The sequence below is a fragment of the Acomys russatus genome, chromosome 4 (assembly GCF_903995435.1).
Source record: "Acomys russatus chromosome 4, mAcoRus1.1, whole genome shotgun sequence".
In the NCBI taxonomy this organism is placed as follows: domain Eukaryota; kingdom Metazoa; phylum Chordata; class Mammalia; order Rodentia; family Muridae; genus Acomys; species Acomys russatus.
The window spans coordinates 13259113-13286523 of NC_067140.1; the positions used below are offsets into that span (position 1 = coordinate 13259113).

The following is a 27411-nucleotide window of genomic DNA, read 5'->3' on the forward strand; positions in this document are numbered from 1 at the left end:
TTCTTCCCACTTACAGCTTCTGGAAGTTACCTCCTTTTACCTCGCCTGTAGCTCCACCTCCAGCGATCAGGCTCTGGGTATGTCTCCTGCCTTCACCTTCCAGGAATAGGACCCTTGTGGCAATGGCAATGGCGGGCCCACCTGGAGATTTGAGATTGTCTCCCGTGTTGAGGAGAGCTGACCTCAGCTTCTCTTTGCCAGGCAGCCAGATGTATTCATGGATCCCAAGGACAAGGCGCGGGGCCATTCTTATGCTACTGTGGTTCCTTATCAGACAGAAAACAAACAAACAACACTCTACTGATGGTGAAATTGAACCAGCCCAAGCTCCGGAAGCAACAGAAGTTCTCATTTGACCTCAAACTGGAGTGAGGTGTGTGCTGAACTGGACACCGGGGTCTGCGTGCTGACCACCAGACGAGGATCCTTGGGGGTGATGCCTATGTGGAATGCCAGGGCTATATTGTAGTGAGAGGAATGGAAGATGGCAGGCACTCAGAGGCCTCTAGGAGCTCAGAGCTGACCCATGGGGTGGGGGTGGGGGTGGCCATGGGGTGGGGGGGGGGGAGGTGTCAGAAAACAGGTGTAGCCGAGTGGCCAGGCTATGAGCCGGCCTTATCTGTATGGCATTTCTGCTGGTACCCGGCCCCTGGCAGGGGGGCAACAGGTGTTAGCTGAGTGGGATGGGGAGAAGACTGTAAAGAGTCAAGAAAGATTTTATGGAAGGAACTGAAAGTTGAGGGCGGCTGGAGCAAGCAAGTGTGAGAGGCTATAGGGAGATAGGCCCGAGCAGTCATGGTGACAGCCATGCTGTGGCAGATATATGGGGAGGCCAGCTGTCACCAACAGCTTCAGGTTAGGGTAACCAGTGCCACAGCACAAGTCTCCATACAGGCCCACATGGAGGACTCTGAAAAAATGATACCATTTTGGTGCTTGAGAAGTGGAGGGTCAATAGGAGGCTCCCTAAACACCTAGCAGCCCAGGTCTTACCCTGGGGCCATCCTGAGTCCTTCCCTTAACCTCCACACCGGACCTCACCAGTTACTCTTGACCTGAGAATCGGCTTCGATGACAGATTGACCCCAATTCTCAGACCCTGACATAATGAATCAACAGTTCAAAACAGGGGGCGCTGATAGATAATGGGTCTCACTGTGCCCTTTGGGATGCTACATTCAGCCTGCAGCAGTGGGGAGGGGGGCAGGACTTTAAAGATCAGGCCTAGGAGTAAGGTGTGCCAGTTCTGCAAGGGTTCACTGGCTAAAGCTGGGGATGGTGAGGCCTCTTGATGCCAGGGAGCTTAAGTACCATGACTTGCTGTATGCCCAGCTCTCTGATGTATCCCAGGGCTATATCTATGTCTCTTCATCTGTTATCCACGGCCCCTTAGCATGTATCTGAGTGACGCCATCCCCTGGAGTGGGCTTCGCTGTCTGACCCCTTTCCTTCTCCACATAGCAGCCTCTTGGGTTTTCCTGAGGTATCATGGTGAGACACGCTGTCATTTAGCCCAGTCTGGATTTGAACTCCCTATCTACCTGCCTCTGTCTCCCAAGTGCTGCCATTACAAGTGCAGGCAGCCATACCTGGTTCTGATGTCTTTTTGAGAAACAAAAACAAATAAAAACCCAACCAAGCAAAACCAGATTATGGTGGAATTTTGTGTATTTCTGCTTACAGTTTTCCCAATGTTGTCAATTGTCCTGAGGAATCAGCCTGGGATCTGGAAAGGTGGCTCTGTGGTTAAGAGCACTGACTGCTCTTCCAGAGGACCTAGGGTTCGATGCCTAGCACCCACATGGTGACTGACAACCATCTGTAACTCCAGTTCCAGGAGATCCTATACCCTCATCTGGCAGCCATGGGCACTGTGCAAGGCCTACACAGACATACATGCAGACAAATATAAAACAAAAATTAATTTTAAAAAATCAGATTTGTAGAAGTCACTTCCTCTGGTCTCTCTCCTGCGTGCACCCCAATTCTCTTGGCACCAGCCACCCCAGCTTCTCTGCTGTTCCCTGCTACCAAGTCACCTTTCTGCTGTGGCAAAGAATCTACTTGTGTGGCCTCTCTCTGGTCACTCCTGGATACCCTGGCACGCGCTCCACCAAGCACTATTTTTCTCCTTCATCACACTTGTCTTCCTTCATCTGTTCGGTCATTTATCATCCCCACCCCATCCCCCTCCTACTGGCATACCCATTCTACTCCCAGAATGGTGGGCACCAGGCGATTGGTAAATATTTGCTAGATAATAGACGGGAGGGAGGAAGGGGTGGCCAGCCCCCGACCCCGCAAGTCCTAGGGCGAGTTAAAGATGGAGGCGAGTCCTCTGCACACCTGGGCCGGGCCTCTGCTCCAAATGTCCCTGCCGGCACCTGCGTGGGTTAGGGCGGGGAGCGGCGGGAGAGCTCAGAGCCCGCCCCCTGCTGTTTGTGGTGCGCCGCGGGGATGGAGCGGGCGCCGTCGGGGCGCACCGAAACCCAGACTCGGAGTTGGCGAGACGCGATGAGGAAGCAGAGCGCGCGCACCGCGGTGCTCATCCTGTGCATCCTGTCCTATCTGCTGGTGGGCGCCGCGGTCTTCGATGCGCTGGAGTCCGAGGCGGAGCGCAGCCGACAGCGGCTGCTGGCTCGGAAGCGAGCCGAGTTCCGCAGAAAGTATGGCTTCTCCGCCGACGACTACCGCGAGCTGGAACGTCTGGCGCTGCAGGCTGAGCCGCACCGCGCCGGCCGCCAGTGGCGCTTCGCGGGCTCCTTCTACTTCGCCATCACGGTCATCACCACCATCGGTAAGCCCTCCGGAGCCTCCCTCCTGCCCCGCCCCGCTTCTCTGGTGCCCTCCAACCTCCGCCCCTGTCCGGCCAAATGACTTTGGAAGGGACATGTCAGCTCGCTGAGGCTCCTTTGCCTCGTTGGGCGGCATGAGGACAATCAGTTAGCTAATGTAGGCATCAGTAAGGGTTTGCCTGGAGACTGACACAGGGTGGTTAGAAGAAAATCGAAAATCTGGGCTCTTGGGGAACTTTCTTGTCCCATGGGGTCATCTGTGTAACCTTAAATAAGTTTCTTGACTTCTCTGAGCCACGGTGTTCTTTGAAAACTAGGAATGCTAGTATGTCTTCCAAAGGGAGGGAGGAATGTCAGCTGTGTTGGAGATATTATTAAGGAGATAGCGTGTTGCAGATCGTTTTAGCATAGGGCCTGACCCACAGAAAACACTATGAAAATAAGATTGCCTTTTAAAAGATTATTATTATAGCAATTATTCTGCAAACCCCGTGATGACAGCTCTCTCCTTTGCCTTGTGATTCCTGGGGCTAATGTCCTAATAGATGTCCAATTGTTAAGGAAACTACTAATAACCAAAGCTTTGACCTCACATGGGGGCATCCAGAGGAGCCCCAGCTGTTGCCATAACCACCTCTGGCCAAGACCTGAGGGACCCAGCCTGGGAAACCTGCAAAGGAGAGAAGCAGGCTTTCCAGGGCTTCAGACCTGTGTTAGCTAGCTACTTGGGGCCAGGCTCCAGCTGTAGTTGCCAGATGTCCCCGTAGCCTCAGCTGAGCAGACCAGAAGCCTGCACCCCAGAGAGTGCTCTTGCATAGGATCCATGGGTTTAAGCACACCTGCAACCCTGAACGGCTGAATTCTGGGCACCTCCTGCCACCTGCCTTCTCAGGCAGACTGTGCCCCCTGACACATGTTTTTGTCGGAGGCAAAAAGCCAATGTTCTCCCTTGCTGGGTGGATGCCAGGTTTTAAGTGAGGTCAGCTGTGTAAAGGGCTCAGCATGGTGCCCATGGGCTATGCAGGTGCTATTTGTTAGTAATAATTTAATATTTGCCAAGTACAGAGCCAGATCCCGCTCAACACTTCTGTCCTCTCTTGTCTACATGCCCCAACCTCAAGACCTTCCCATCTGTCATGCCTACAGGGGTTGTGCCTTGTCAGAAGCCTTCTGCCCTTCTCTGAGAGCTACTAGCCAGATGTGTTTTCTTTCCTCACTGAGCTGAAACCCAAGGTAGGGAAAGAAACAGAAAAAAGTTAAAAACCAGGATAAAACAAAACAAAAACCACCACCACCACCACCAAACAACAACAAAACCCAAACCAAAACGGAATAGAAATTGGAAATGTTTTGCTTTTTGGCCACTTGGGGGCGCCACCACCTGTTTTGTGTTAGTGTCTACTTGAAGGAGGAGGAGGAGGAGGAGGAGGAGGAGGAGGAGGAGGAAAGAAGAAGAAGACGAGAAGAGAAGAAGAAGAAAGAAAGAAAGAAGAAGAAGAAGAAGAAGAAGAAGAAGAAGAAGAAGAAGAAGAAGAAGAAGAAGAAGAAGAAGAAGAAGCCTTGAAGAAGCCAGGCCCCTGGAGTCCAGAAGCTCTGGTTTGGCTGCCGGGAGAAAGTCACCAAGGAGCACTGAGGCCCTGGGGCTTTATAACAAAACAAGGTTCACAGTGGGAGCTAAAGGAGAGAATCTGTGTAGGGCACGTGCCCTTGTTGTTACTCTTTTCCCTCTGTCCAATCCTAGCCTAGCTCAAGCAGATGAGGGGGCGGGGCCTGGCCTGTTAGTCCCCAGCAGGGTCCTGTCTCTTATCCCATTTGGTTTGTGTCAGCTATCTTTCATGGACCCTGTAGTCTGTGGAGAGAGAGAGAGAGAGAGAGAGAGAGAGAGAGAGAGAGAGAGAGAGAGAGAGAGAGAGAGAGAGAGAGAGAGAGAGAGAGAGAGAGAGAGAGAGAGAGAGAGACTGCACAGGGGTGGCCCTCCTGGGGTTCTAAATAGCGGCAGGGCAGGATGTATCCCTCCCCAGGGACGACAAGGAGGCAGAGTGGAGGGCTTTGATTATCACACATGTTTACAGCGCATGCCTCACAGGGCACCGAGGAGTGCCGAATGGAAAGGAAACTTGCTCCTGCCCCCGTGTTCCTAGAAGTCTTTTGGTCTTTTTTTTTTTTAATTCGTGTATATTAGTTGTACAGAGCAATGGCTTTCACTTTCATTTTCACACACATTTATCAGACATTCTGATCATATTATTCACCCCATGACTTCTTGCCTTCCTCCCCTGGACAGCTCCCTTTTCCCCAAGTGGCCCCCCTCTACCCTCATGTCTCCTTGTAAACATCTGGGCTCCCATGAAATAGGAAACACGTCACTTTTGTCTTTCTGAGTCTCTATCCTGTCTCTTAACCCATTCATGTATCTCCCTGGTTCACACACATCTTACCTGTCTCTTTCATACTTCTGGCTACAGGCTCTGTGTACATGTTCCTTTAAACACTACGTACATCATGTGGACACTGCACTGTATCTACCATTCTAACGATTCCTGCTCTCTTTGCTTAGTAGATCTTTTTTTATTTGCTTTTGAGACAGAAGCCTCATGTAGCCCAGACTGACTTCAAAATCACTGTGTAGCTGAGAATGACAGAGAATTTCTGGTCCTCCTGCCTCAGCCTCCCAGGTGCTTGGGAGCACAGGTGCACACCACCACACCTGTCTTTTATGTGGTACTAGGAATTGAACCTGGGACATCAGGCATACTAGTCAAACACCCTGCCAACTCAACTTTATCCCAGACCCTGATTTAGGATATCTTAGTGCTTTTGTTGTTGTTGTTTTGTTTTGTTTTTTGTTTTGTTTTTTTGTTTGTTTTTGTTCCGAGACGGAGTTTCTCTGTGTAGCCTTGGTTGTCCTGGACTCGCTTTGTAGACCAGGCTGGCCTCAAACTTACAATGATCCACTTGCCTCTGCCTCCCGAGTGCTGGGATTAAAAGCAAGCGTGTGCCACCACGCCCAGCTCTTAGTGATTTTTTTTTTTTTTTTTTTTTTTTTTTTAATGTCAGCCCTAAAGAGCCAGGAAGGCTGACAGGGTAGCAAAGATGAGGAGGGCTTTGAAGGGAGCAGGAGCCTGGGCAGGGGAGAGAGGCCAGTCCAAGCGGGAGGAAGGTGTGTGTGGAAGTGACGTTCTAGAAGAGAAACACCAGGGTGTACCTGCAGAGTGTGGGTGCAAAAGGGGCGAGTCTGCCAACTGGGGATTTGAGAGAAAGGGCTAGGGCTAGGGAGTGTGAGGTGAGAAAGGGGTGAGGCTGGGGGTGGAGAGGAGAGAGGAGGAGTGAGTTTGAGGAGTGGGGATTTAAAAGGAGGGGTGAGGCTGGGGAGTGGGGAGGTGAGTGGAGGGGTGAGGCTAGGGAAAAGGATGGTAAGAGAAGGAGCTTGTGAGTGCAGAGGAGAGAAGAGGGGTGAGGCTGGGGAGTGGGGAGGTGAGTGGAGGGGTGAGGCTTGGGAGTGGGGAGGTGAGGCTGGGGGTGGGGAGGTGAGTGGAGGAGTGAGGCTAGGAAGTAGGGGAGAAGGCGTTGGGGGCTCCTGGTGAGAACTGAAACTTTACCACAGAAGGCATGTTTCCCCTCTGTCTCGACCAACGCGTAACTTGCTAAGATTCACTCCCTTCTGTAGTCCCTCAACCTCTAGGTCAGGCAGCCACCTCGCAGTTCTGTCTCTCCGTTGTTTCAAGAGCATCCTATCACGGGGTCCATGCTTTGCGGCTGGGCTTTCTCTATTGGGCAAAATACATTTACGATCCCTCCTTTAATACCGCTGGGAACAGAAGATGGCCCCTCGGAATTCTGTGGTTCTGGAGGACCATGGGTCTATTATCCACCGCTGAGGCGGAGGAACATCTGAGAAGTGAATCGCAACCCAGGGGCTCAGGCTATGGGAACGACATAGGTAGGGCTTGGAGCTGCTGGGGACAGGCAGGCCCAGGATTGGGAGCGCCTTGGGGGCAGTCTGGGCTCTCAGCATCCCATTTCTTCCCGCACAGGGTATGGCCATGCCGCACCGGGCACGGACTCCGGCAAGGTGTTCTGCATGTTCTATGCCCTCCTGGGCATCCCCCTGACGCTGGTCACCTTCCAGAGCCTAGGTGAGCGTCTGAATGCGCTGATGCGGTGCCTGCTGCTGGCGGCCAAGCGCTGCCTGGGCCTGAGGCGGCCGCACGTGTCCACAGAGAACATGGTGGTGGCCGGGCTGCTGCTGTGCGCCACCACCCTGGCCCTAGGCGCCGCCGCCTTCGCACACTTCGAAGGCTGGACCTTCTTCCATGCCTACTACTACTGCTTCATCACCCTCACCACCATCGGCTTCGGCGACTTCGTGGCGCTGCAGAGAGATGAGGCGCTGCAGAGGAAACCGCCCTACGTGGCCTTCAGCTTCCTCTACATCCTGCTGGGGCTCACGGTCATCGGTGCTTTCCTCAACCTGGTGGTCCTGCGCTTCCTCGCTAGCGCTGACGCCCCCGAGCGCTCAGCCCGCCGCGCCAGCGCGTTCCACAGGAGGGCGCCCGAGAGCCGCTTCCGCGCCAGGGCCTCCGCCAGCCTCCCTCACCGCTTTCATCAGCTGGAGACCTGGGCCCTTGACAACCCTGCCTTCTCACCTCCCCTGAGCCCAGAAGCCTTGCACCACTGCCACAGCAGCTCAGACAGACCCCGAGCCCGGAGGAAGTCCATCTGACAGTCCTACTCACCCGGGCCAGGCCTGGCCAATGTCTAGCCCCGCCTGTTAGCAAACCCACCCTTCCCCGGGCTTGGAGGGGGTTGAGGCTCCCCTTACCATCCATGGATCATCCCCTTCTAGAAACACGTGATTGTTGCACGAACTGCACAAGCCGTCTCTACAATCACCTGGAGGTGTAAACTGTTTAGTCCAAACTTACAGAAAAACGTGGCCATCAGGCCTTAGGACCTACCTGGTCCTTCAAAGGACAAATGGTCAGCTTCTGCTCTGGAGAGAACACAAGATACCTTGCTGGGAAAAGGTATAACTTTAAACACCAGAATTCCTCTAGTGAGACTAGATGCTCATGATAGAAACATGGATATAGACACAGTTGGAAGGGAATTTATGGGTCACAGTGGACAATTTCTGCGCTTATATAGATTACGACATTCTCTTTGCTCTGCACGAAATGTGGAATTAGCCCGTGTGTAAACAGTTGTCGTCACCACTGTCAAGTAGATGCCTTGTCCCTGGCCAGCCCCTTTTGGATGAAGGGGATGGCCTCCCCGTGTCATTACGTATAGGCAGCTCAGTGCTATGGGATAGACTTCATTCTGAGTCCCACCAGTCACCAGCAACATGTCACTGGAAATCCCATCACTTTCTGGAGCCTTAGCTTCTCCATCAATATAACGGGGCTCATCTGAAGATCCGGCTCCGTTCACATTGGCACCTGCGGCAGAGTTTCCTGGTGCAGGCTCCTGCCCACAGAGGCTGGTAATAAGGGAGACACCTTGGCATCCTAGAGTACTCGCCCCTTAAGACACCAGGACCCTCTTTCTCTTCCCAGATGGATGCAAAGCAAGAGTAAAAACCGGGATAGAAAACCAAAAACTTTAATTTCCAACATGAGCTATGTGGTCATGAACATAATGCAATGTGACCCACTCCAACTCAGAGGCCCCCAAAGCCCTCCCTCCTTGAAGGACCAGGCTGTTCCTGCTCCCCAAGAGGGCACAGCAAAAGGTGGGTAGATGGAGGGAGGCTCCCAGCCCGAGGACTCTTCCTGTCACCTTGCAGGAGGGCACAAGGGGCGCAGGGGTAAGACCTATGTCCACTTGCAGCCTCCACCCAGCCCACACAGGCTCTCTCGCTGAAATGGAAAACCCTCAGGTCTTGTCAGGTAAGCCTGTAGAAACTCTTTATCCACCAAGGTCCTGTTCTTCAGACATAGGCCCTCTTGGAGGGCCAAGAGAGCCATTGCAGGGGACAGGAAGGGGTCTAAGGCTCTGGGCCTGGTGTTGCGCTGCCGCTCAATAAATAAATGCAGGTGACCTTGCCTGGTGCAACAGCTGTGCCTTGGGAGAGTGTGCTGCCCACCCTCCACCCCCCCATGCCATTTCTGAACTTCAAAGTGCTCAAGAAGCCCCTGCCTTAAGGAAAGCTTGCAAACGTTGCTTGCATGTCTCCGCTGTGGACCACAGAGAATGGGCTGGTGCTGTCAAAGCCAGAACTCCCGGAGAGCATCCCCTCCCCAACCTTCTCCTCCTGAAAATGGGGCTGACAATACAAGCCTCTCTTCACTTGCAATGGGGGGGCTCTTGTGGGGGGTCAGAGCAAAAGCACGGGGGCGGGGGGAGACACATTGTGGGAAGTGCTAGGGGGAGTGGGGCAATCGCTTTTGAAGGTTAAAACGACTTGCCCGAAGAACCCCCCACTCGACAAACCCAGAAGGGAGCTTGTCTTTTTCACAAACTCCCAGCTGACCTGGAGAGGTCATGACCCCGGGAACAAAAGGCCAAGAGCAAATCCTTCAGCTCAAGATGACTGGGATATTGCCCAGGAGATCCCAGCCAGCCTGACCCATGCCCAACTCAAGCCCAGAAAAGGCACTAGTTCTGTGCCTACAAGCTGGGAACGCTGATGGTGGCAGACCTGCCCCTGAGTGGTGGTCTTGCTGAAGCTCCCAGCCTTCTCCCCCTACCACACACACACACACACACACACACACACACACACACACACACACACAATGTTATACTGCTGAAAGCCCTTAGCCAAAAAACAGTCCCCACTGTGGCCCTGGTGTCCTCGCCTCTCAGATGGGCTCCAGCTTGTTCTGCCATGATTTGGAGCCACTAGGAGGCTCCAAAGAAAAGAAGCAGAAAGGGTGAGAAGGGGCAGGGTGCCTTCATCCTGCCCTGCCTCTAGCTCAGCGTTCGACACCAAGGGGGAGACCCAGGTGGACGTGCCACTGGGCATACCAGTGACCCCAGGATGGCTCTCCTCAGGCAGGACCTTGGTGTCCTCTTCTTTGTAAAATGCAAATGGACTCAAGGTCCAGAGGCCCCTCCCTTCAGAGTGCAGAGGCATTCTGGGTAAGGAAAACGGAGATGGCCCTTAGCATGGCAGTCCTATAGGTGATCTCTGCCCAGAGGAAAAAGAACTCCCCCCGCCCCCGGAGACACAGCACCAGAAAGGCCCCCCAGCTCCATCCTCTCCACTCCCCTCCAGTAGCAGAGTTTGAGTTGAGGGTCAGACAGCGTGGAAACAGGCTGGGCTTGATGGCCCCAGAGCCGATGATGAAAACCACTCCCCCGACCCAAGCCCTGTCCAGTCCTTTGGTGAAGACAGATGTGGCTCCCACATCCAGGGGTCACAGCCCCTTGGAAGTGGGGGCACATGCTTATAATGATACAAAGAAATGGGACTCCAGCCCCCCCCCACTCTACCCCTCCAGGAGGCGAGTGAGATTTCACAGAACAAACAAGAAAATCACTGAGGGGCCTCACTGACCACCCCAGGGTGTTGTTATTGCTTTGCAGCCAGTGTTCCTTCGTGCTATCATGCATGCTCTCTCTCTCTCTCTCTCTCTCTCTCTCTCTCTCTCTCTCTCTCTCTCACACACACACACACACACACACACATACACACACACACACACAACTCAGAGCCGAGCCCCTCCCCTCTGCTGGTGACAGCCAGGCTCTGTCCCACCCTGAACAACCACAGCAGTGAGAGCTTGGGAGGGAGAAAATGCGCGCCCTTCTAGCTCAAAATATTCCAAACAGTGAGGAATAACCTAATAGCACACATATCACACTGGTTCAAAAAAATGGGGTGATGGCTAACTGTGGGCCTCAAATGGGAGCTCATCTGGAACCCTGCTCCGTTGTCCAGGAGGCCTGCCCCTCTTCAGTCACTCCCAAGACCAACTAGAGAAGAGGAGCCTGCCTACAGCCCCTCCCCCGTGTAGTGTCAACAGCTACGTGTGGAGGTGACAGACCAGGAATGAGAATTAAAGGGCACTCGGGACTCAGCCAGGCAGGGCATGGTGACAGCTCCCAAGTGGAAGAAATCCCCGGGAGAACCAGGAAGGTGGGGTTCACCTGGCATCCTTGGTGGAAAATGGCACCTCAGTGGAGTCCAGGCCCCTCTGTAAGGCCCAGCGATCCTCAGGCGTGTGCTCTAAAGAAAACCCATGCCAAGGGTAGGTATCTATCACCCCAGGATGCTGAGTACGACGGACAGTCAGGGCTACGGCCCTGTAAGGGAGGAGAGGGGATGGCAAGGTGGAAGGGCTGGCCTTTGGGGAGCCAGGCAGCCCATCCAGCCCAGGCTAGAGAGAGGGTCTGTAATCTTCTGGAATGTACCAGGATTCTCCCATCTAACCCCAGCCTGGGGCTTGAGAATAAGACGGCATCTGTGCTAACAGACCTCAGGCATAAACACTAACTACCCAGCTAACCTGGACTACACCCTACACAGCAGGGACTAAGTGAAGGGGAGTGGTGGACCGCTGGGCGCCTCCCAGGAGGGGTGACAGAAATGTGCTTCTATAGGGGCCAATCTGTGTCCTCCCTCGCATGCAAATGGGCTCCTGCAGGCCCTAGGGAGGGCCACAGGAAGGCAGCTACCCAGGCCTCATTGGAGCCTCTAATTCTTCTACTTAGAGCTCTGCACCCCCTCCCCTTGTGCCCCTCTCTCCTTGAGCTAAGGTGATGAGGCTGGGCAGTGCCTTCCGCCCTTCAGTACAGGATGGTTTATTTAAAAAGACTAAAATGGGAGGGGCTCTAATGCCTCCCTAAGACCCTGGCCCAGAGGCAGAGGGATAACAAGATGACCTTTGATTTCATCCGACAAGGAGGGGTTCTCCTGTTTGAGAAACCCTTACCTCGGTGGCGCCACTAGGCTTAATCCCAGCTTTCTTCGATGCTCCACTCCCACTACCCACCCACCCCCACACACGTTAGAGGTGCTCCCTGTGTGCAGAGATCTGGAAACTCAGATCCCCACAGTCCTCCACCAACCCGGATGACAAAGCCCTTTCCAGTCCACCAAGAGTTCCAGACCAGCTTGTTGCAATTCCAGGGGTGCAAGGGCCCCTGGGGAACTGTGCCAGGCCTCTGGTGCCTCCTCCTTTCCTTGGGTCTCTGCTGGGCCCCAACTCCTAGAGCTTATGGCAGAGGGGCAGGCAGGAGGGGATGGGTGGATGGGACTCAGACAGGCTGCGGCAAAGCTCCTTCCACGGGCAGGCAGAGGGAGACCCAAACTCCCCTTCAAGCGGGGGCGCTCTGGGTCCCCGGGAGCTGGCTCCGGATCCTTGCAAACTGCCCCGACAGCTCTGGGGCAGGAGTAGCTGCCTGAACCCGGTGCCGCAGGAAAGACACTTGCTGGTAATTGGCACCATGGAGATGGCCGGCTTGGTTCTGGACTTGGCTCTAGGCAGCGAGCTTCCAAGGAGGCAAAAGGGGGAAAGGTGGGGTGGGGTGGGGTAGGGAAGGTCAGTGGTTTGCTCCGCCACCTCAGTCTCCGACTGTAGCCGCATCCACCAGGTCAAAACCGACCAAGTCAAAACTGTAGCCAACCCACTGGGAGAGGGAAGGTCTCAGGGGTAGGAGGTGAAGGAGTGAGGAGGGGCCCAAGGGGGGCAGGTCTCCCCATTCTGCTTCCCCGTTGTGGGGAAGAACCCCATCCTCCAATGTCCAATGTGCCCCTGGGCCTGGGGTCCCAGGTCAGGGCTGGGTGGTCTCCAGGCCATCTCTGGGGGGGGAGCCCCTCCCCATCCCTGGTATTAAGATCGCTCGCCACAGGGCCCCACGGTGCTCTCCAGGGACAGTTGGGATGCCTGCCGGAGCAGGGGACCTGTGGCTGGGTCCACCATGGAGGAGGTGGGGAAAAGCTTGTACCAGCCCACAGCCAGGGTGGTCAAGTCCAGTTCCTCCAGCAGCACTCGGGCCACACCCATGAACTGTTTCCGCTCCATGCGCCCATAGTTTCCCCACACGATCACCTGCGGGACAATAAAACATGGCGGGTTACACCTTGCCACTGAGACCTGGACAGGGTTGCTCAGCTGCTGAGGTGCTTGCCCAGACTGTGGGTTTAATTCCTTGCACCGCACGGGCACCAGGTCCACAAGCTGTACACAGCAAAACACCCATGCACACAAAGGTAAAAATAAACAAATGAATGCCCTCCCTAGTCATCTATGGGCCCCGAATCAGAGCCTGGGGTCCCTCTGGCCAAGGCATCTAAGTGGTGTAGTCTACCTCTTTAAAAATCATGCAAGAGGGCCCAGAAAGATGGCTCAGCAGGTAGTAATTAATGCCTGCTGCCAAGTTCAGTGCTGGAAGCCCACAGTGGGAGGGGAGAATGGACGCCAACAACATCATTTGACCTCCACATGCATGCCAGGTCATGTGTACCCCCAGGCCCAAATAAATAAAATATTATTTAAAAAAATCTCTCAAGTCCCACCCTGTTTTTCTGGCTCTGACGTCTCTATTACTGCTGCCTTGTACCTTGCCTTTCTCTCTCTCACCCTCTCTGGTCCTTCCTCGACATGGCCCCTTCCTTGAACCAAGGCCTTGAAGGATGACCCTGCACTTAAGCAATCTCTCTCCCTGCCTCTCCCAACTCTGGCAGGGAGCCCTGGAACCCCACAAGAAGCCTTTTCACAAAGTGGAAATTGTAGTACCCTTCTGAGTCCTTTCTTTCTTTCTTTCTTTCTTTCTTTCTTTCTTTCTTTTTTTTTTTCTGACTCCTTTCTGTAGTGCTTTCCTGGTCTCTGGTTAATGCCCTCTTGGAGCTGGCCTGTGGGTCTGTGGCTGCAGCTACAGGGTCCTCATGTGCTGCTCTTCTTCCGCCATGAAAGTGGGCTGGCTCAGCCCTGCTCTGCAAAGCCTAGAGGCTTAGGAGTGTCCCCAGCCAGATAGGATGGCACTGTCTGCCTGCTTTTTGTTTTTGAATCTTTTTAGAAGGTTGATTTTATGTAGTATGATATGATTGTGTGTGTGTGTGTGTGATATGTGATTGTGTGTGTGTGTGTGTGTGTGTGTGTGTGTGTGTGTGTGTGTGTGTACTGCTGCCTTGGGGGTGCTGAAAGAGGGCACTGGATCTCCGCAGCTGGAGTTATGTATGCTTGCGAGCTACTCAGTATGGCTCCTGGGAACTGAACTTGAGACCTCTGGAAGAGCCATAATTACTCTTAACTGAGACATCCAGCCCACATATATGATATATCTATGTATATAGCTAGTTAGTGTTTGTGTGTACATGTGCACAAATGTGTGTGTGCATGCATGCAGGGAGTGTTCCTGAACTGGCATCCATAAGGAGGAAAGAGAACAAAGTTGGGAGTTAGTTCATTCCTTCCTGGATGTGTTCCAGGACTGAAACAGTCAAGACTCATGAGGGACCAAATTCATAGTGACACAGGAAGTTGCAGGTGCAAATCAGCCCCAGTGCTTCAATTCCCCTGGGAAGGTCCTTGAGAGACCCTGCCCACAAGTAACACACACACACACACACACACACACACACACACACACACACACACCTCCCTTTACCTGCAGGACTTTGCCCTGGGGACTCTCAGGAAACAGAAGCACCTGGTTGTACAGCGGGTCCAGTGACTTACGGGCCACTTTGGTCTTCTTCTTGGCAATGCAGACGCCATTCTCCAGTAGATAGGCCTTGATATAGGCAGCTAGGAACAGAGGGCAGAAGGCAGGGTTCTAGGCTGCTCCTTAACAAAGAGGGGTCAATCACCTACTCCTGGGTACCAGTGAACCCCCCAGGAATATGAGGAAGGGCAACAGGGCAAATGGCTGTAGGGTGAGCAGCATGTGCACCATGTCTGTATGGGTGCCGTGTAAGGTCTCGTCTGGGCAAGCCTGCTTCCCTGCTAGTGGTCCACATTGCCTCCTCTTTCCTCCGCTGAGTGCCTCTTCCTCAGTCTACAGCTCGCCCACCATGCCATCCTCACACAGCATTTGCTAACTTCTCCACAATGCTTTCTGAGCCCCACCGTGTGCCAAGTACTCTGCTAGGTACCAGGGAGTAACGATAAGTAAGAAAGATGTCTCTCTATCTCCAAGAAGCTAAGTCCACTGGGCCACACAGACATCATCTCTCTTGGATGCCCCCACACCTGGCAGCGTCTTGGAGCCTGGCTTGGCCGTCAGTCCCCGAGCCTGGATGATGTCCACTTCCAGCTGCCCGTTCCGCTCCTGCAAGCCAATCTCCACATCCCCTGCAAGAAAGAACACTTAAGAGAGTGGCTCGGGAGCGTCAGCAGGACCTCGCTGCCCCTCCACAGCCACTCTCAGCCTAAACAAGAGTACCACCCAAGGCAGGCACTTCGGAGGGCTGGAGAGTGCGGCTCTCAGCCAGGTGCTTAGAGCACAGAGCCAACAGGTAAAGGGAAGGGAGGGAGGAGCTCAGGGCTTCAAACACTTACCCATGGGTGTGGTAGCCAGGGTCTGGCGGCCCACAAACTGTGCTGGCCCCATGCTTCCCAGGAAGTCACTGAACTGGGCATCTGAGGCCAGGCAAACTCCTCCATAGTTAAGGCTGCAAGAAGAAAAAGATTTGGTGATGTTTATTTGTTTGTTTGTTCTGAGACAGGGTTTCTCTGCATATCCCCCTGGTTGTCCTGGAACTCACTCTGTAGACCAGGCTGGCCTCGAACTCAGACATTCAGCTGCCTCTGCCTCCCAAGCGAGATTAAAGGGGTGTGACACCATGCCCAGTCTCCATGGTGATCCTCAGCCACTCCCACCACTGACCTATACCACGGATGTTGGTTAACCGGCCAGGGTGGCTGTAGGGAACACGGGAGATGGTTTTGGCAGGTGCTAGGGCAAAAGGCTTAATGCCTTGATACTCAGAGTGTGGTCTGGAGATCAGCAGCATTAAAGAGACTCCTGCTTCCGGTGAGAAAAGCATCATAGGTGATGCCTCCACTCAGTGGCTAGACCGAAGTCAGCAGTTTAATGTGAGGCCGCCTCCAGAAAAGGCCCGGATGACCGATGCCCTGTGCATCAGCCATGGACCCTGACACCTGTTTGGCTTTCTGGCATTCATTTCTCTTTCCTCTGGTGATAAAACCTCCAATTTCCTTCAGGGAGCCCACTTCTCTAAGGCACGTGATTGCAACAGGGAGAGCAAGCTCTCAGGGCACCTCTTTTCCCTGGCTAGGGCCTGGCTCCAGGACAGACACGTGGCTCAGTTTGGTTAATGAAATCTGATAGCGATGCTTTTGTGAACTGTGCGGGGCATGACAACCCCCTTTTCCATCAGACCTGGGCCTGGGACATGGAACCAGGGATGAGGCCGTTCCCAGACTGCGAGTGTTACATAAGCTTCTGGATAAGGCTCTGGCTGGTGAGTTATCTCATTTCGGATACATAAGTCAGTAACAGTTACTATTATTACTTTGGTTAAACCGGTTTTAGCTAGTTACTCTCCCTGCTTTACCTCCAACCTCCCCTTTCCCTCTTCTGACCTGGAAATGGCACCCCTCCCCTCCCCTCTCCAGGGTCTCTTGCAGCACTGAACGAGAAGTGCTCCACACTGACAGATCTTGATCCATAGGAACCCGCGTTCTCACCCCAGCCTCACCACCACCAAAGGAGGATGACTGTTTCTTTAAAACAATGAACCAACCAAACAAACCACAAACCAATCATTTCCACCATTATTCAGATGAGGAACACATTGGCCCAGCAAGAGGAGGCGGGGGACTCCAATTCTTGGGCAGAGCTGATGGATCTGGGGCCAGGTGCCTGTGTTGAGCCAGCTCACCCAGCCGCTCTGGGAGTTAAAAGGAGAACCCCAGAGGGCTAGATGGGTGGTGGATGCCCTCACCAAGAGCTTCGGGCTGCTGGTTCCTGGGTCGGGGCTGCTCGGGTCTTCCCTCCACTGTGGGTGACAGCTCCCCTCCCCGTGTGAGCAATGGGCAGACAGCAGGCACAGGACTCCACATCCATCCCCAGGGGTCCCTACTGCCTGTTGGATCCTCTGTCCACCAGTAGCAGGGTGTCTACAGGTCACTTTATAGGAGGGGTGGCCCAGTCAGATGCACAGACTCAGCGTCGTGGCTTTTAAGTTGCAAATCTAAGAAACAGACTTAGAAAGACTGGGACAAAAAAATCGGACAGTCCTGCCCAGAAAACAAACAAACAAACACCATACAGCCAGCCCAGAGAGCAAAGGGAGTCTGGTAAGGACAGCGTGAGCTGAGATTCATAGTCCCCAGGTGAGCTCGGATGCTGAAGGGCCACAGAGAACCCCAGATAAGCTTCGGTGATCTGAAAGCACAGAGGTTCACACAGCCCTTCTTAGAAGGTGGAGCCAAGGAAGGGCACACTGCTCTATTGAAATGGCTGCCTGGGTGTCTTCTTAAGTGACCCTGGGACAGTCTCATCCCTCCACAGCCCAGATTCTAAAGTTACATGTACATGTAAGAAAAAGATCCATGGAGGCTGATGGTCTGGTAAAGGAAGGTGGCCGAGACCAGAGAAATGATGACTAAGGAGCAGAGAGCAACCTTCACAAGCCGGAAGACACTGGGATGATGGATGATGCCTGTGGACCACACATCCTTCCTCTGTGGTCTCAGCAGCACGGTGATAACAAGCAACACTACTGATGCTACCCGGCACAGATAACCCTGCAAGGATACAGGCATTTCAGCCACCACCAACGTGATTCATTCATTCACCAGGTGTTTTGGCACGTACCCGGCACTGTTCTGGACACAGACCACATCAGGGAATCAGACAGACGGTGATATCTACCCTCATAGACATCTAATAAGAAATAGTATCAGTGGGCTGGGGAGATGGCTCACTGTTTAAGATCACTGGCTGCAAGGACCCCGGTTCGATTCCCAGCACATGGTGGCTCACAACTGTCTCTAACTCCAGTTCCTGAGTACCGGATGCCCTCTTCTGACCTCTGTACACATACATTTGTCCAGAGAAGTGAATGAACATATCTGAAAATAATATCAATTATATACCATTTAAAAAGGGGGGGGGCAAATGCTACAGAAAGAAAGAGGACACTGGAACATGTAGGATGCTTGCTTCTCTCTCCGTCTTATTAGACCAGTTGCCCCTTGGTACCCATGATGGATTGATCCCAGTTCCAGAACCCCTAGAGACACCACAATCCACAGATGCTCAAATCCTTCCTGTAAGATGAAGGTATTGATAGTGTTTGCCTAGACCTATGGGCCGACACATCCCCCTCAGGCACGTTAAAGCATGGCTAGATTGCATAAGACACTTCCCACAATGCCACTGCACACGGTGAGGTAAATAGTTGTTACTCTGTACAGTTCAGGAAGAATGACATGAGAACTTCGTATGACTGCAGCACAGATATGACCGCTGCAGATCATCCTAAGAGACACATGAGCAAGGCAAACAATGCATATACATACAGTGGGAACACAGGGAGGGAGGGCCTGAGAAATGGCAGGTGCCACAGCGACGTGCACTGTGCACCATTCTGTTTGTGCGTTTTCCTTACAGTGACAGACATGTGGCAAGCTCAAGTTTTGCTTTTTAAAACTTACCAGAGTATAATTTGTTTCAATTTTTTTTTTAAGTCAAAGCTGGTTCTGTCCATAGATACAGCTCATGGACACTAAGGTCAGATGTATTTTGGCTGTTATCTTTGGGCCTGTTTTAGCAGTTTACATGAATTCTCTCTACATGTGCTCTCTCTATATCTAGGACATAGGTCATAGGAAATCCTGAACCATGTGAGACTAAGCTTCAACAAACCAGAAAAGTGGGGTGGGGGGGGGGAGGTTGACTTAGAGACCTGTAACAGCAAATGACAACCCACTCTCTAAGGAGAATGTGGGCTCTAAAGCTGAGAGAGACAGAAAGGTAGTGAGGCCATGTGGGTTCCAGGGCAGGGAGGAGGCCAGCCCCCTGAGCAGCTCGAGGCCTTCTGCAAGCCAAAATTGAAAGTTTCCTCCAACATCCTCATTGTCTGCTCCTTGATTCCTGGTGGAGTGCAGGCAGACAATGGGGAATTGGCAGGCCTGGTAATTAGCGGTAATTGTTTCTAATATCTGGGCGGCTGCCTGATTTCCCATCCCAGGGTGCCTCACTGGCTGCCAAGGCACCAAGCTGCCACCCTAAGCTAGCAGAAACACCATCTATGGAGCAAGAGGCACAGTGTGCCTTGCCTCTCTTGGCCAGCTCTGCAAGAGGCCAGGCTCCACCTTGGGATTTTTTTTTCCCCCTGGAAGCATAGAAAAGGCAGTCTAATAAATCAGATGTGGGTCTGTGTATGCCTCCTTGGTCACCTGCTTGTCGAGTGACTTCCAGCAAGTCACTACTGTCTCCATGCTTTGAGACGGTGTGCTCTTCGGCTGGTGATCTTTTTTTTTTTTTTTTTATTAATTTATTCTTGTTACATCTCAATGTTTATCCCATCCCTTGTATCCTCCCATTCCTCCCCCCCCCATTTTCCCATTATTCCCCTCCCCTATGACTGTTCCTGAGGGGGATTACCTCCCCCTGTATATGCTCATAGGGTATCAAGTCTCTTCTTGGCAACCTGCTGTCCTTCCTCTGAGTGCCACCAGGTCTCCCCCTCCAGGGGACATGGTCAAATGTGAGGCACCAGAGTACGTGAGAAAGTCATATCCCACTCTCCACTCAACTGTGGAGAATACTGGTGATCTTAATCTGCGAACAGGATCACCCTACCTTGTGCCCGTGTCGGCAGTATGTTTCCAGGCATTGCGTGGGATCTGCTAGCGAAGTGGCATGAGAGGACTTGCTGACTGCAACGTGCTAAGCACATGCTATTACATTGAAATAGTCCTCGAATGCAACAGGAGCTCAGGAATTGTTTCCTTCCAGAGCTTCAAAGGGTTGGGATAAAGGACAACTGTTCTGACTGTGGCATGTGATACACCTATATTTCAGTGCTAGGCAATGTGGGTGAAATTTATATTGCATTTGTGTGTGTGTGTGTGAGAGAGAGAGAGATGGAGGGAGGGAGGGAGGGAGGGAGGGAGGGAGAGAGAGAGAGAGAGAGAGAGAGAGAGAGAGAGAGAGAGAGAGAGAGAGAGAGAGAGAGAGAGAGCACCACACACGGCACCACAGTGATTGTAAGTCAGAGGACTACTTGCAGGAGTGGGCCCTTTTCCTGTGAGGCCTGGGGACTGAACTCAGGTTGTCAGGCTTGGCTGCAAGTGACTTCACCCACTAAACTATCTTTCCCGTCCCAGGGGTTTTCACAAATCTGGGCTATAGTTTCCTCACATATCAAGTGAGAGCGAAGAGTGCCTGCCTCGCCAATTTGATGGGGAGTATGGCATGGATGGGATGACACAGGTCCACACAGAGATACTCTTAAAGCAATCACCGCAAGGACACCATGGCTGCCAGTCCCTACTGCTCTGCCCGGCACAGTCTCCTCCTTTTGACGTGGCATTTATATGGCTCTTCCTGCTCTGGCAGAGTGGCATCTGGATGCCTGGGACCGAGGGAAGGCCTGCAGGAGCCAGTTCCTCCTAGGGACAGTGCCACACAGGCCGAGGCAGAGCCTGGAAAGAGGGTTTTTACCCATTGTTCCGCTGGCGTTTCATTTCCTTTTAATGGTGAAATGAGATTTCCTGCAACTCAAATCCTATTAGTTTTGTTTTGTGGAGCACAATCCATTTGTTTTTTATTATTAGCCTCTGAGCTTAGCTTGGACCCTGTGTTCTTGGTGGTTAGAGAAGTAATTGGGTAATTTACGGGTTTGCCCCTTTTCTCTTTTCCAGTTGGATCACCCAACTTAATGGCATCAGAAATTAAAAGGCTGCACAGCCCTCGTGGAGATTGCAGGCTGTGGTTCTAAAAGGTTCCGGAAGCCCATTCTTCGGCCCGTTTATTCACTACCCACTGCCTACTCCGTGCCAGCCCATCCATCCAGTCACCTCCCCACAGGTTCTCCTCACTTACAGTACAGCAATTCTGCCATAAGGCTAAATGTGCAGTCCTATAAATGACTGTGGGGTGAAAAACCCTGCAGGGAAGATCACAGCCTATGAAGAAAATGGGTCAGTGTCACATAAAAAGGTGTGTGTCTGGGGTGGGGGTGGGGGGCAAGGAACCTAGTAAATATGGCGATATAGGGTTTAACACACATTAAATGGTTGAGGAGTGCCTAAGTATTACAATAAGTATGGTCCTTTACCGTAAAGCCCTCTGTGATCTGTTGTGAAGTAGCAGAGAGGGCTGGCTGCAAGCAGGTGAGGAAAGCAGATCCTCATGCCTGGTAAACTGAGGTCGCCTCTGTTATTGGGAATATGTGAGTTCCGGGGTGAAAACAGCTTTCCTGCATTCAGTTCCCATTGCTCATAGACAAACCCCGCCCGACTGAGCAAATACAGAATCCAGGTAAAGCTCAAATTATTCCCTAAAATTCCAATCATGTTGGAACACATCCTGGTTTTTAAAACAAGCCCTGCAGCAGAATTGACCACGGGCTAGGAGACACTGGATCACACAATATAGACTCCGACTCTCAAGCAGTAAAGACTTTTCCAAGCCTGCCCCTCCCTGAGAATGGGATTCCTACACGGAGCCATAGGTTCGCTTTCCATTAACCAATAAACTTGTTCTGAGCCAAGCCTGGTACTATTAAATGATTAATGTTAACTCATTTAATCCAACACCTTTATAAAACTTATCATTGATGTCTATGTTAAAGAAGGGTAAAGCAAGACACAGGATAACAATAATCCAACAGAGACTACTTGGCTAAAAAGTGGCTAATCTGGGATTCGAACCCCAGTTGTCTGGCCCCAGTGTCCAACTTCTTGACCATTAGAAGACACAGTTGACCCCTGTCACGCATAGGGTGTTGATGCTCAGTATTCTCCTGGGTATCAAACCTCATGGGTGCTCTTAAATAAGATGGTATATTTGCACATAAGCTATGAGCATTCTCCTGTCATCTTTAAATCATATCTAGATTACTAATAACTTCTAACGCTATGTAAATTTGAGGCAAATACTCGGTCTTAGTATCTGGTTTAGGAGGAAATGACAAGAAGAAATGTATGCATGCTGTACATCTTCAGCACAGACACAATTTTCCATCCAAATATTTTCTCCATGACTGTCTGAGCCCACAGATGTGGAGGCCCAAGAAAGTGAAGGCTAATGGTACCGTCACCATGTTCCCCCGAGCAGAGCATAGGGATCTGCAGTTCAAGCGCTGAGGGACAGCAGGCCTGGGCTCACATCCTTCCTTTCTGGGTCTTGATTTTCTTTCTAGCAAAACAGGAAGCAACTCTGAGTATTACAGGAGATAAATTCCCGAGAACAGAGCCTGACAGAGCCAAAAGCTCAGCAAGTCTAGTGCTTATAAAAGAAGGAAAAACAAACCCCTTCCTCTCAGCCCATGGCCACACTGCCCACTAGTCAGGATGACTAACAGTACAGGTAGGAGGCGGGGGTGGGTGGGGTCTTGCTATCTGCTGATCTCCTGGGTCTTTTGTGATCTCAAAACCCTGAGCCTGGGTTGCGATGACCCTGTCGCAAGCTCACATGCTACTTTCCCTGGCTGTGGGCAGAGTGACCCAGACACCCCAGAGCAACAACAGATGGAAGGAAAGCTGGTCCTAGAAGCCAGCTCGGGGAGTTACTGGGTTGAGGGGATGCTAAGTCCCTGGCTTTTATGAGATTAAGGGGGCAGGGAGGACCAAAAGGAGTGGAATGTGTAGCTGTTCCTGTCACCCATCACCTACACATCCAAATTTGAGCCTATGCATCCAAATTTGAGAACACCAACTGTGAGACAGCTAGTGAGGCACTGACCTCAGTGTCTAGAGGGACAGACAGGCACATGGGCTACAATTATAGTAGACAGTGGACAGTGCTGTGGCTGGGGAGACCAGGGTTGCGCAAGCTGCTGATCTAGCCAGAGAAATGGTAGACTTGTGAGCCATTTCTCCTGCCTATGCCCAGAGCAGACATTATTAATCAACTTCAGCACCCCAACTGGACCTAAACTTGGCTCCATAATCCTGCTCAACACAGCACTCCTGGGAGTCACTACCAATTGACTGGCATTGGCACATGAGCTGGGGTAACAGGCTAGTTCTTCACTGAGATCTGGAGGAGTGAGTCAGCGGGTGAAGAGGAGCAGGGACGGGAGTGCAGGGATGCTGAGACATGAGGCAAGACAGGGGTTCAGGGAGGCAGACTACAGAGGCTGGGAGAGATCAGTAGAAGTGAGTGCAGGATGACAGACTATAGAGTCTGGACAAAAAAATAATGAGACTTGCAGGTGTCTATGCGAGAGCAATCCAACCCCTCCGTGTGCCTCTGCCCATGTTTCTCTGGACCCTGAAGATTCCTCTAGCCCCTCAGCCGTGGTACTACAGAAAGGACAAGAGATGGAAAGGAGAGTAGCCACCGCAAGCAGCAGTTACCTGACAAGAGGCGGCACCCCAGAGCGTGCTCCATGCTGGCTTCTAGGTTCCCCCTCAGCACTGGCTGCCCGTGGGGGAAGCTGTTGCCATTCAGCACACCCATTAAATGTCTCCCACATTATTTTCCAGAATACTGTCTCAAGTCAACCCCTTCAGCTGAATTCACAAAGTCTGAGACACTTTCTTGGTTCTGGGAAAGCTCAAACCAAGGTAGACAGCCAGGCAGGAAGCATCTAAGGACCAGAGGCAGAAATGTGGGGTGTGGGGTGTGTGTGTGCGCGCACATGTGTGTTGTGTGTGCGCGTGGAGCAGGGTGCTCTCCTCAGGACCCTTTCTTAGGCTTGAGCTCTAGCCTGTGTCCTTTGCCTATGTGAGGTGGCCCTGCTCTGACTCTGGCCCTTCAATCTTTAACAAACAGTTCTCCAATTTGGGATGAGGCAGAAAGAGGCCCCAGAAAAGGGAGTTCTTTCCAAGCTCCAGAAAATAACATGTGACCAGTAGAGAGGAAGAAGGAGGGACTTTGTGTCCTTGGTGGCGTTGCCAGCCTACCAATCCACCAGAATCATCCAGAATGATTTAATTGCCTCCAGCAACAATTGAATCTGAGGGGCCGGGTGTAATTGGGCAGAGGCCTGCATCTGAACCCCGCTCAGAGACTTCCCTGCCCTGTGACCTTGGGCAAGCTACCCCCTGGCATTGCCTCATCTGTTAGCATTCATACCACCATCCAGCTGTTGTGTGCATTAAATGAGTCAACATAGGTCAAAGCCCTCGGTGCAGTGTCTGCACAAAGCTCTCTACAGTGTCTCCGTGGCTGCGATGGCCATTTAGCCAGCGCGTCTTGACAATGTGCACACAAACCAGCTTGGCATCTTGGTGTCTGACTCAATGTGTGCGGACAGGGCCTGAGGCTCTGTTTCCAAAAGGCACCCAGGGGATGTACTGCTACTGGACTGCAGTTCACACTCTGAACAGCAAGGGATGGAACGGCTACCCACTGGCATTTTGTCACCTAGAGCCCACAGCATACTTACTGGCAGAGCTCTAAGCTGCATGTGTTTCCCTGCCTTGAGACCCGGATAGGATCACAGCTTGGCCGCTGTCTCCATACCTGCATTTTGTATCAGCTTCTGGCTGACTGGCCAGTGCCCTGCGGTCGAAGTTCCTGAAAACATAATTCCCATGTTGGCCAGCCTAGCTGTCTGGCATACTACAGGTGCCTAATTACATGTGTTGACATGGAAACCCATGTAAGAGGCCCCTCTGCCTTTATAGGCCTGGTAGCCCACCCCAACAGTGCCAGGGGCAGCAGCCTTGTGGGGCTCCTCAAGTGAGGCTGGCTCCCGGTGAGCATCTGCTGAGCTGGCACGAACCCAGGAGGTGGGGAGAGGGGAAGGCACTCACATCCCTTCCTGTTTTCAGAGCCTGGCAGCTGGATCTAACCAGCTGCTCTCCGAATACCTACGGAAGAGAAGATGTTGACCACGGTTGAACAGCCCCTTGTCCCCATTTCACCCAGGGGCTGGGTGAGCTGGCAGCACTTGGCTGGCCTCCAACACAACTGAACCCCCTCTAGATCTCTACAGGTCGATAATTCTGGGGTGGCTAAGTGGGCTGGCAATGCCATCAAGGCCACCAAGCCCCTCCACCTTTCTCCTTTTGGACTTGGGATATGGCATATAAAGCAGACATTTTCTGGCCCTGCTGCTGGAACCAGCATCTTCTAGACTTTTGCCCTTTCCTCAGTTTGGCTCAACCTCCCCAAACTTTTAATGGTCGCTACAGCCAATACCTGCTAGGCCCTCACTTGCACTCTAGGCTCGCTTGCATCTGGCATGGCTTACCCTATCTGCTAGGAGGCAATTGACCCAAAACAGCAAAACACACAGCTCACAGTGGCTGAGTTAAAATAAACACTAACAGTGACCACCACTGGTGCCCAGCCCTGTGCTGATCACAGTTCTAGGTGTTTCCCAGATGCCCACTCACCCTCACCACTGCTCTCTGCACAGCCCTCACTGTTACTACCCCCATTCTACAATGAAGAGACTGGGTTCAGAGAGGAGGTAACCTTCCCAAAGCTGCACAGCTACTAGGATGCATGAACCACAGGCTGGGGCTGCCCGACTGCCGAGTCTGTTTGACCTTGTCTATAACACAGTAAGCAAACATCAACCAGAGCCCCTTCCCACCTACAAGCAGGCAGTACCTCTTTTCTCGCTCAGGGTACCTTCCTACCATGCTTCCCCTGCCGGAGTCCTGTGATAGACTGAGCCCTGCTCTTCTCTTTAATGATGCAGACAGTTGCTCAGGTGCATCTGCTGCTACCTAGGGCACCACAGTGCTTCAGAGGGGCCTGGTTTTTTTAATCTCCTGAGGCCAACGCGATGTCTTCTGGCCTAGAGATCATCACAGATGGGCCCAAGAACAGACACCTGACATGCCAATAGCAGGGACAAGATGAGACTCAGGCCTCCTGAACGGGACTGGCACCTGTGAGGTGTCTTAGATAACGCACTCCAAGCTTGGCTGCCCAGCCAAGTGTCTTAGGTTATACAAAATGCAGGCCACTGCCCTCCTCCTCCTCTCCCCCACCCCCAGTTCTCCTCCTCTCCTTTCCAGTGTCCACCCCTCTTCCCTCCCACAGGAAAGTCTCCTTTGGGGTGGGTGGACAGCAGCTCTGCCAAGTCCAGACCATTCATTCATAAGGCCGGAGATGCACAGTATGAGAGGGGTGGGGTGGGGTAGGGGGGCGGAACAAGCTCTTTAGCTAGCGGGAGCCCAGCTGAGAGATAGGCCAGAGATGAAGGGCAGAGGCATGAAGGGCAGAGGCAGAACCCCATGTCATCCCAGTGGCTGGAGCCTGCACCCAGTCCCCAGCTGTGAGGGGGCTCGCCACTCAGCCAGTGCAACCCAGCGAAGACAAAAGGCTCTGTTTCCCGCCTTATTCAACACAGCTGCCACGAGCCACGTGCTGCTATGAGGACTTGAATACAGTTTGCACGGCAGAGGAGTGTGATGGCGTGTTAAGCTTTACATTTACCTAGCCATACGGCAGCAGACACCTGTACAGGCGGTACTGACCTTAACGTTCCCAGCCTCAGTTTCCTCGTGTGTAAAGATAGGGAATGTGACACCCAGGTCCCTTCCTTGCCTCGGAGGATAGTTGGAAAAGTGAAGAGATATGGCGTTCCAGATGTTTCCAGCTGTGTGGCCCAGGGCAAGCTCCAGGAGTGCTCTGAGTGCCCAGTTGTCTCTATAGTATGGAGTTGTTTTTGATCTACGATTCTTAGCCAGGAACTCATCCTAGATTGGCATGAGGGGAGCCCGAGAGGAGTAGGTTTGTGTGACTAGTGTGTGTGTGTGTGTGTGTGTGTGTGTGTGTGTAAAACACAACACTCACATGTATGTTCATCAGAGGAGGTAAACCCCAAGATTTCCCCTGGTTTTCTAAGGGCCCCATGAAGGTGAAAAGCCCCTAGCCTAGATGGGTTCCCCCAGAAGGCTGGAAAGCTGCCTTCCTGGGCTCCCACCCAGACACACTGATCAGGACGCTGGGACACAGAGCACCTGCACTTGTAACATGTCCCCAGATCCTGGTGTGCAGTTCTAAAGGCAAACCCTGCTGAGGAGCCAGGCAGTGTGACCATCTCAAGACTTGACATGCATGAGCCTTGATCAAGCCCTAGTTTGTATTTTTAAAGCCCAATAGAAATTGAAAAAAAGAAAGAAAGAAAGAAAAGAAATAACAATGATGCGTTACTGGACCCCAGGGACTCCTTTCTCTGGGTTAGCTACCAACATTTGTATACAGTAGGTGCCAACCACTGTCTGGTGATCTTCATACACAGTAACTCAGGACCACATAGGACATAAACGCTTAATCCTCATAACATTTGCGCCTTAGGCTTCTTTCTCTTCTGTTGCTGTGACACAAGCAACATAGCAGAGAAGGGTTGATTTCAGCTCACAGTTCAAGGGTACTTCCACCACGGCAGGCAACAGGACAGTGCCCACAGCTGGGAGGGCAAGGCCACAGCTGCTAGTGCTGCGCGTGCTCTCTGTCTCTCTCTGTCTCTGTCTCTGTCTCTGTCTCTCTCTCTCTCTCTGTGTGTGTGTGTGTGTGTGTGTGTGTGTGTGTGTGCCTCCGGGGTCTCACTATG

At 52.5% G+C, this 27411-nt stretch overlaps 2 protein-coding genes across 2 annotated transcripts; one reads left to right on the plus strand and one right to left on the minus strand.

The window, feature by feature from the left end:
• Positions 1–2457: 2457 nt before the first annotated feature.
• Positions 2458–7571, plus strand: Kcnk15 (potassium two pore domain channel subfamily K member 15). Its single transcript, XM_051143742.1, has 2 exons — positions 2458–2797; positions 6830–7571. Exons 1-2 carry the CDS (start codon positions 2458–2460, stop codon positions 7516–7518), a joined length of 1029 nt encoding a protein of 342 aa, XP_050999699.1. The 3' UTR covers positions 7519–7571.
• A 3916-nt stretch (positions 7572–11487) lies between these two features.
• Rims4 (regulating synaptic membrane exocytosis 4) lies at positions 11488–15735 on the minus strand. Its single transcript, XM_051144837.1, has 5 exons — positions 15576–15735; positions 15248–15373; positions 14939–15040; positions 14355–14494; positions 11488–12796 (listed from the first exon to the last, which is right to left on the minus strand). The coding sequence occupies exons 1-5, from the start codon at positions 15733–15735 to the stop codon at positions 12578–12580; spliced, it is 747 nt and encodes a 248-aa protein (XP_051000794.1). The 3' UTR covers positions 11488–12577.
• Positions 15736–27411: the final 11676 nt, after the last annotated feature.

Bases quoted from the DNA above. Each gene is read 5' to 3' on its own strand.
- Kcnk15 (XM_051143742.1), top strand. From the start codon at position 2,458: ATGGAGCGGGCGCCGTCGGGGCGCACCGAAACCCAGACTCGGAGTTGG. The intron at 2,798-6,829 runs GTAAGCCCTCCG...CTTCCCGCACAG, and splicing joins CACGGTCATCACCACCATCG to GGTATGGCCATGCCGCACCG.
- Rims4 (XM_051144837.1), bottom strand. From the start codon at position 15,735: ATGCTTTTCTCACCGGAAGCAGGAGTCTCTTTAATGCTGCTGATCTCC. The intron at 15,374-15,575 runs GTCAGTGGTGGG...TCACCAAATCTT, and splicing joins AACCAACATCCGTGGTATAG to TTTCTTCTTGCAGCCTTAAC. The intron at 12,797-14,354 runs GTAAAGGGAGGT...ATTGTCCCGCAG, and splicing joins CCCAGGGCAAAGTCCTGCAG to GTGATCGTGTGGGGAAACTA.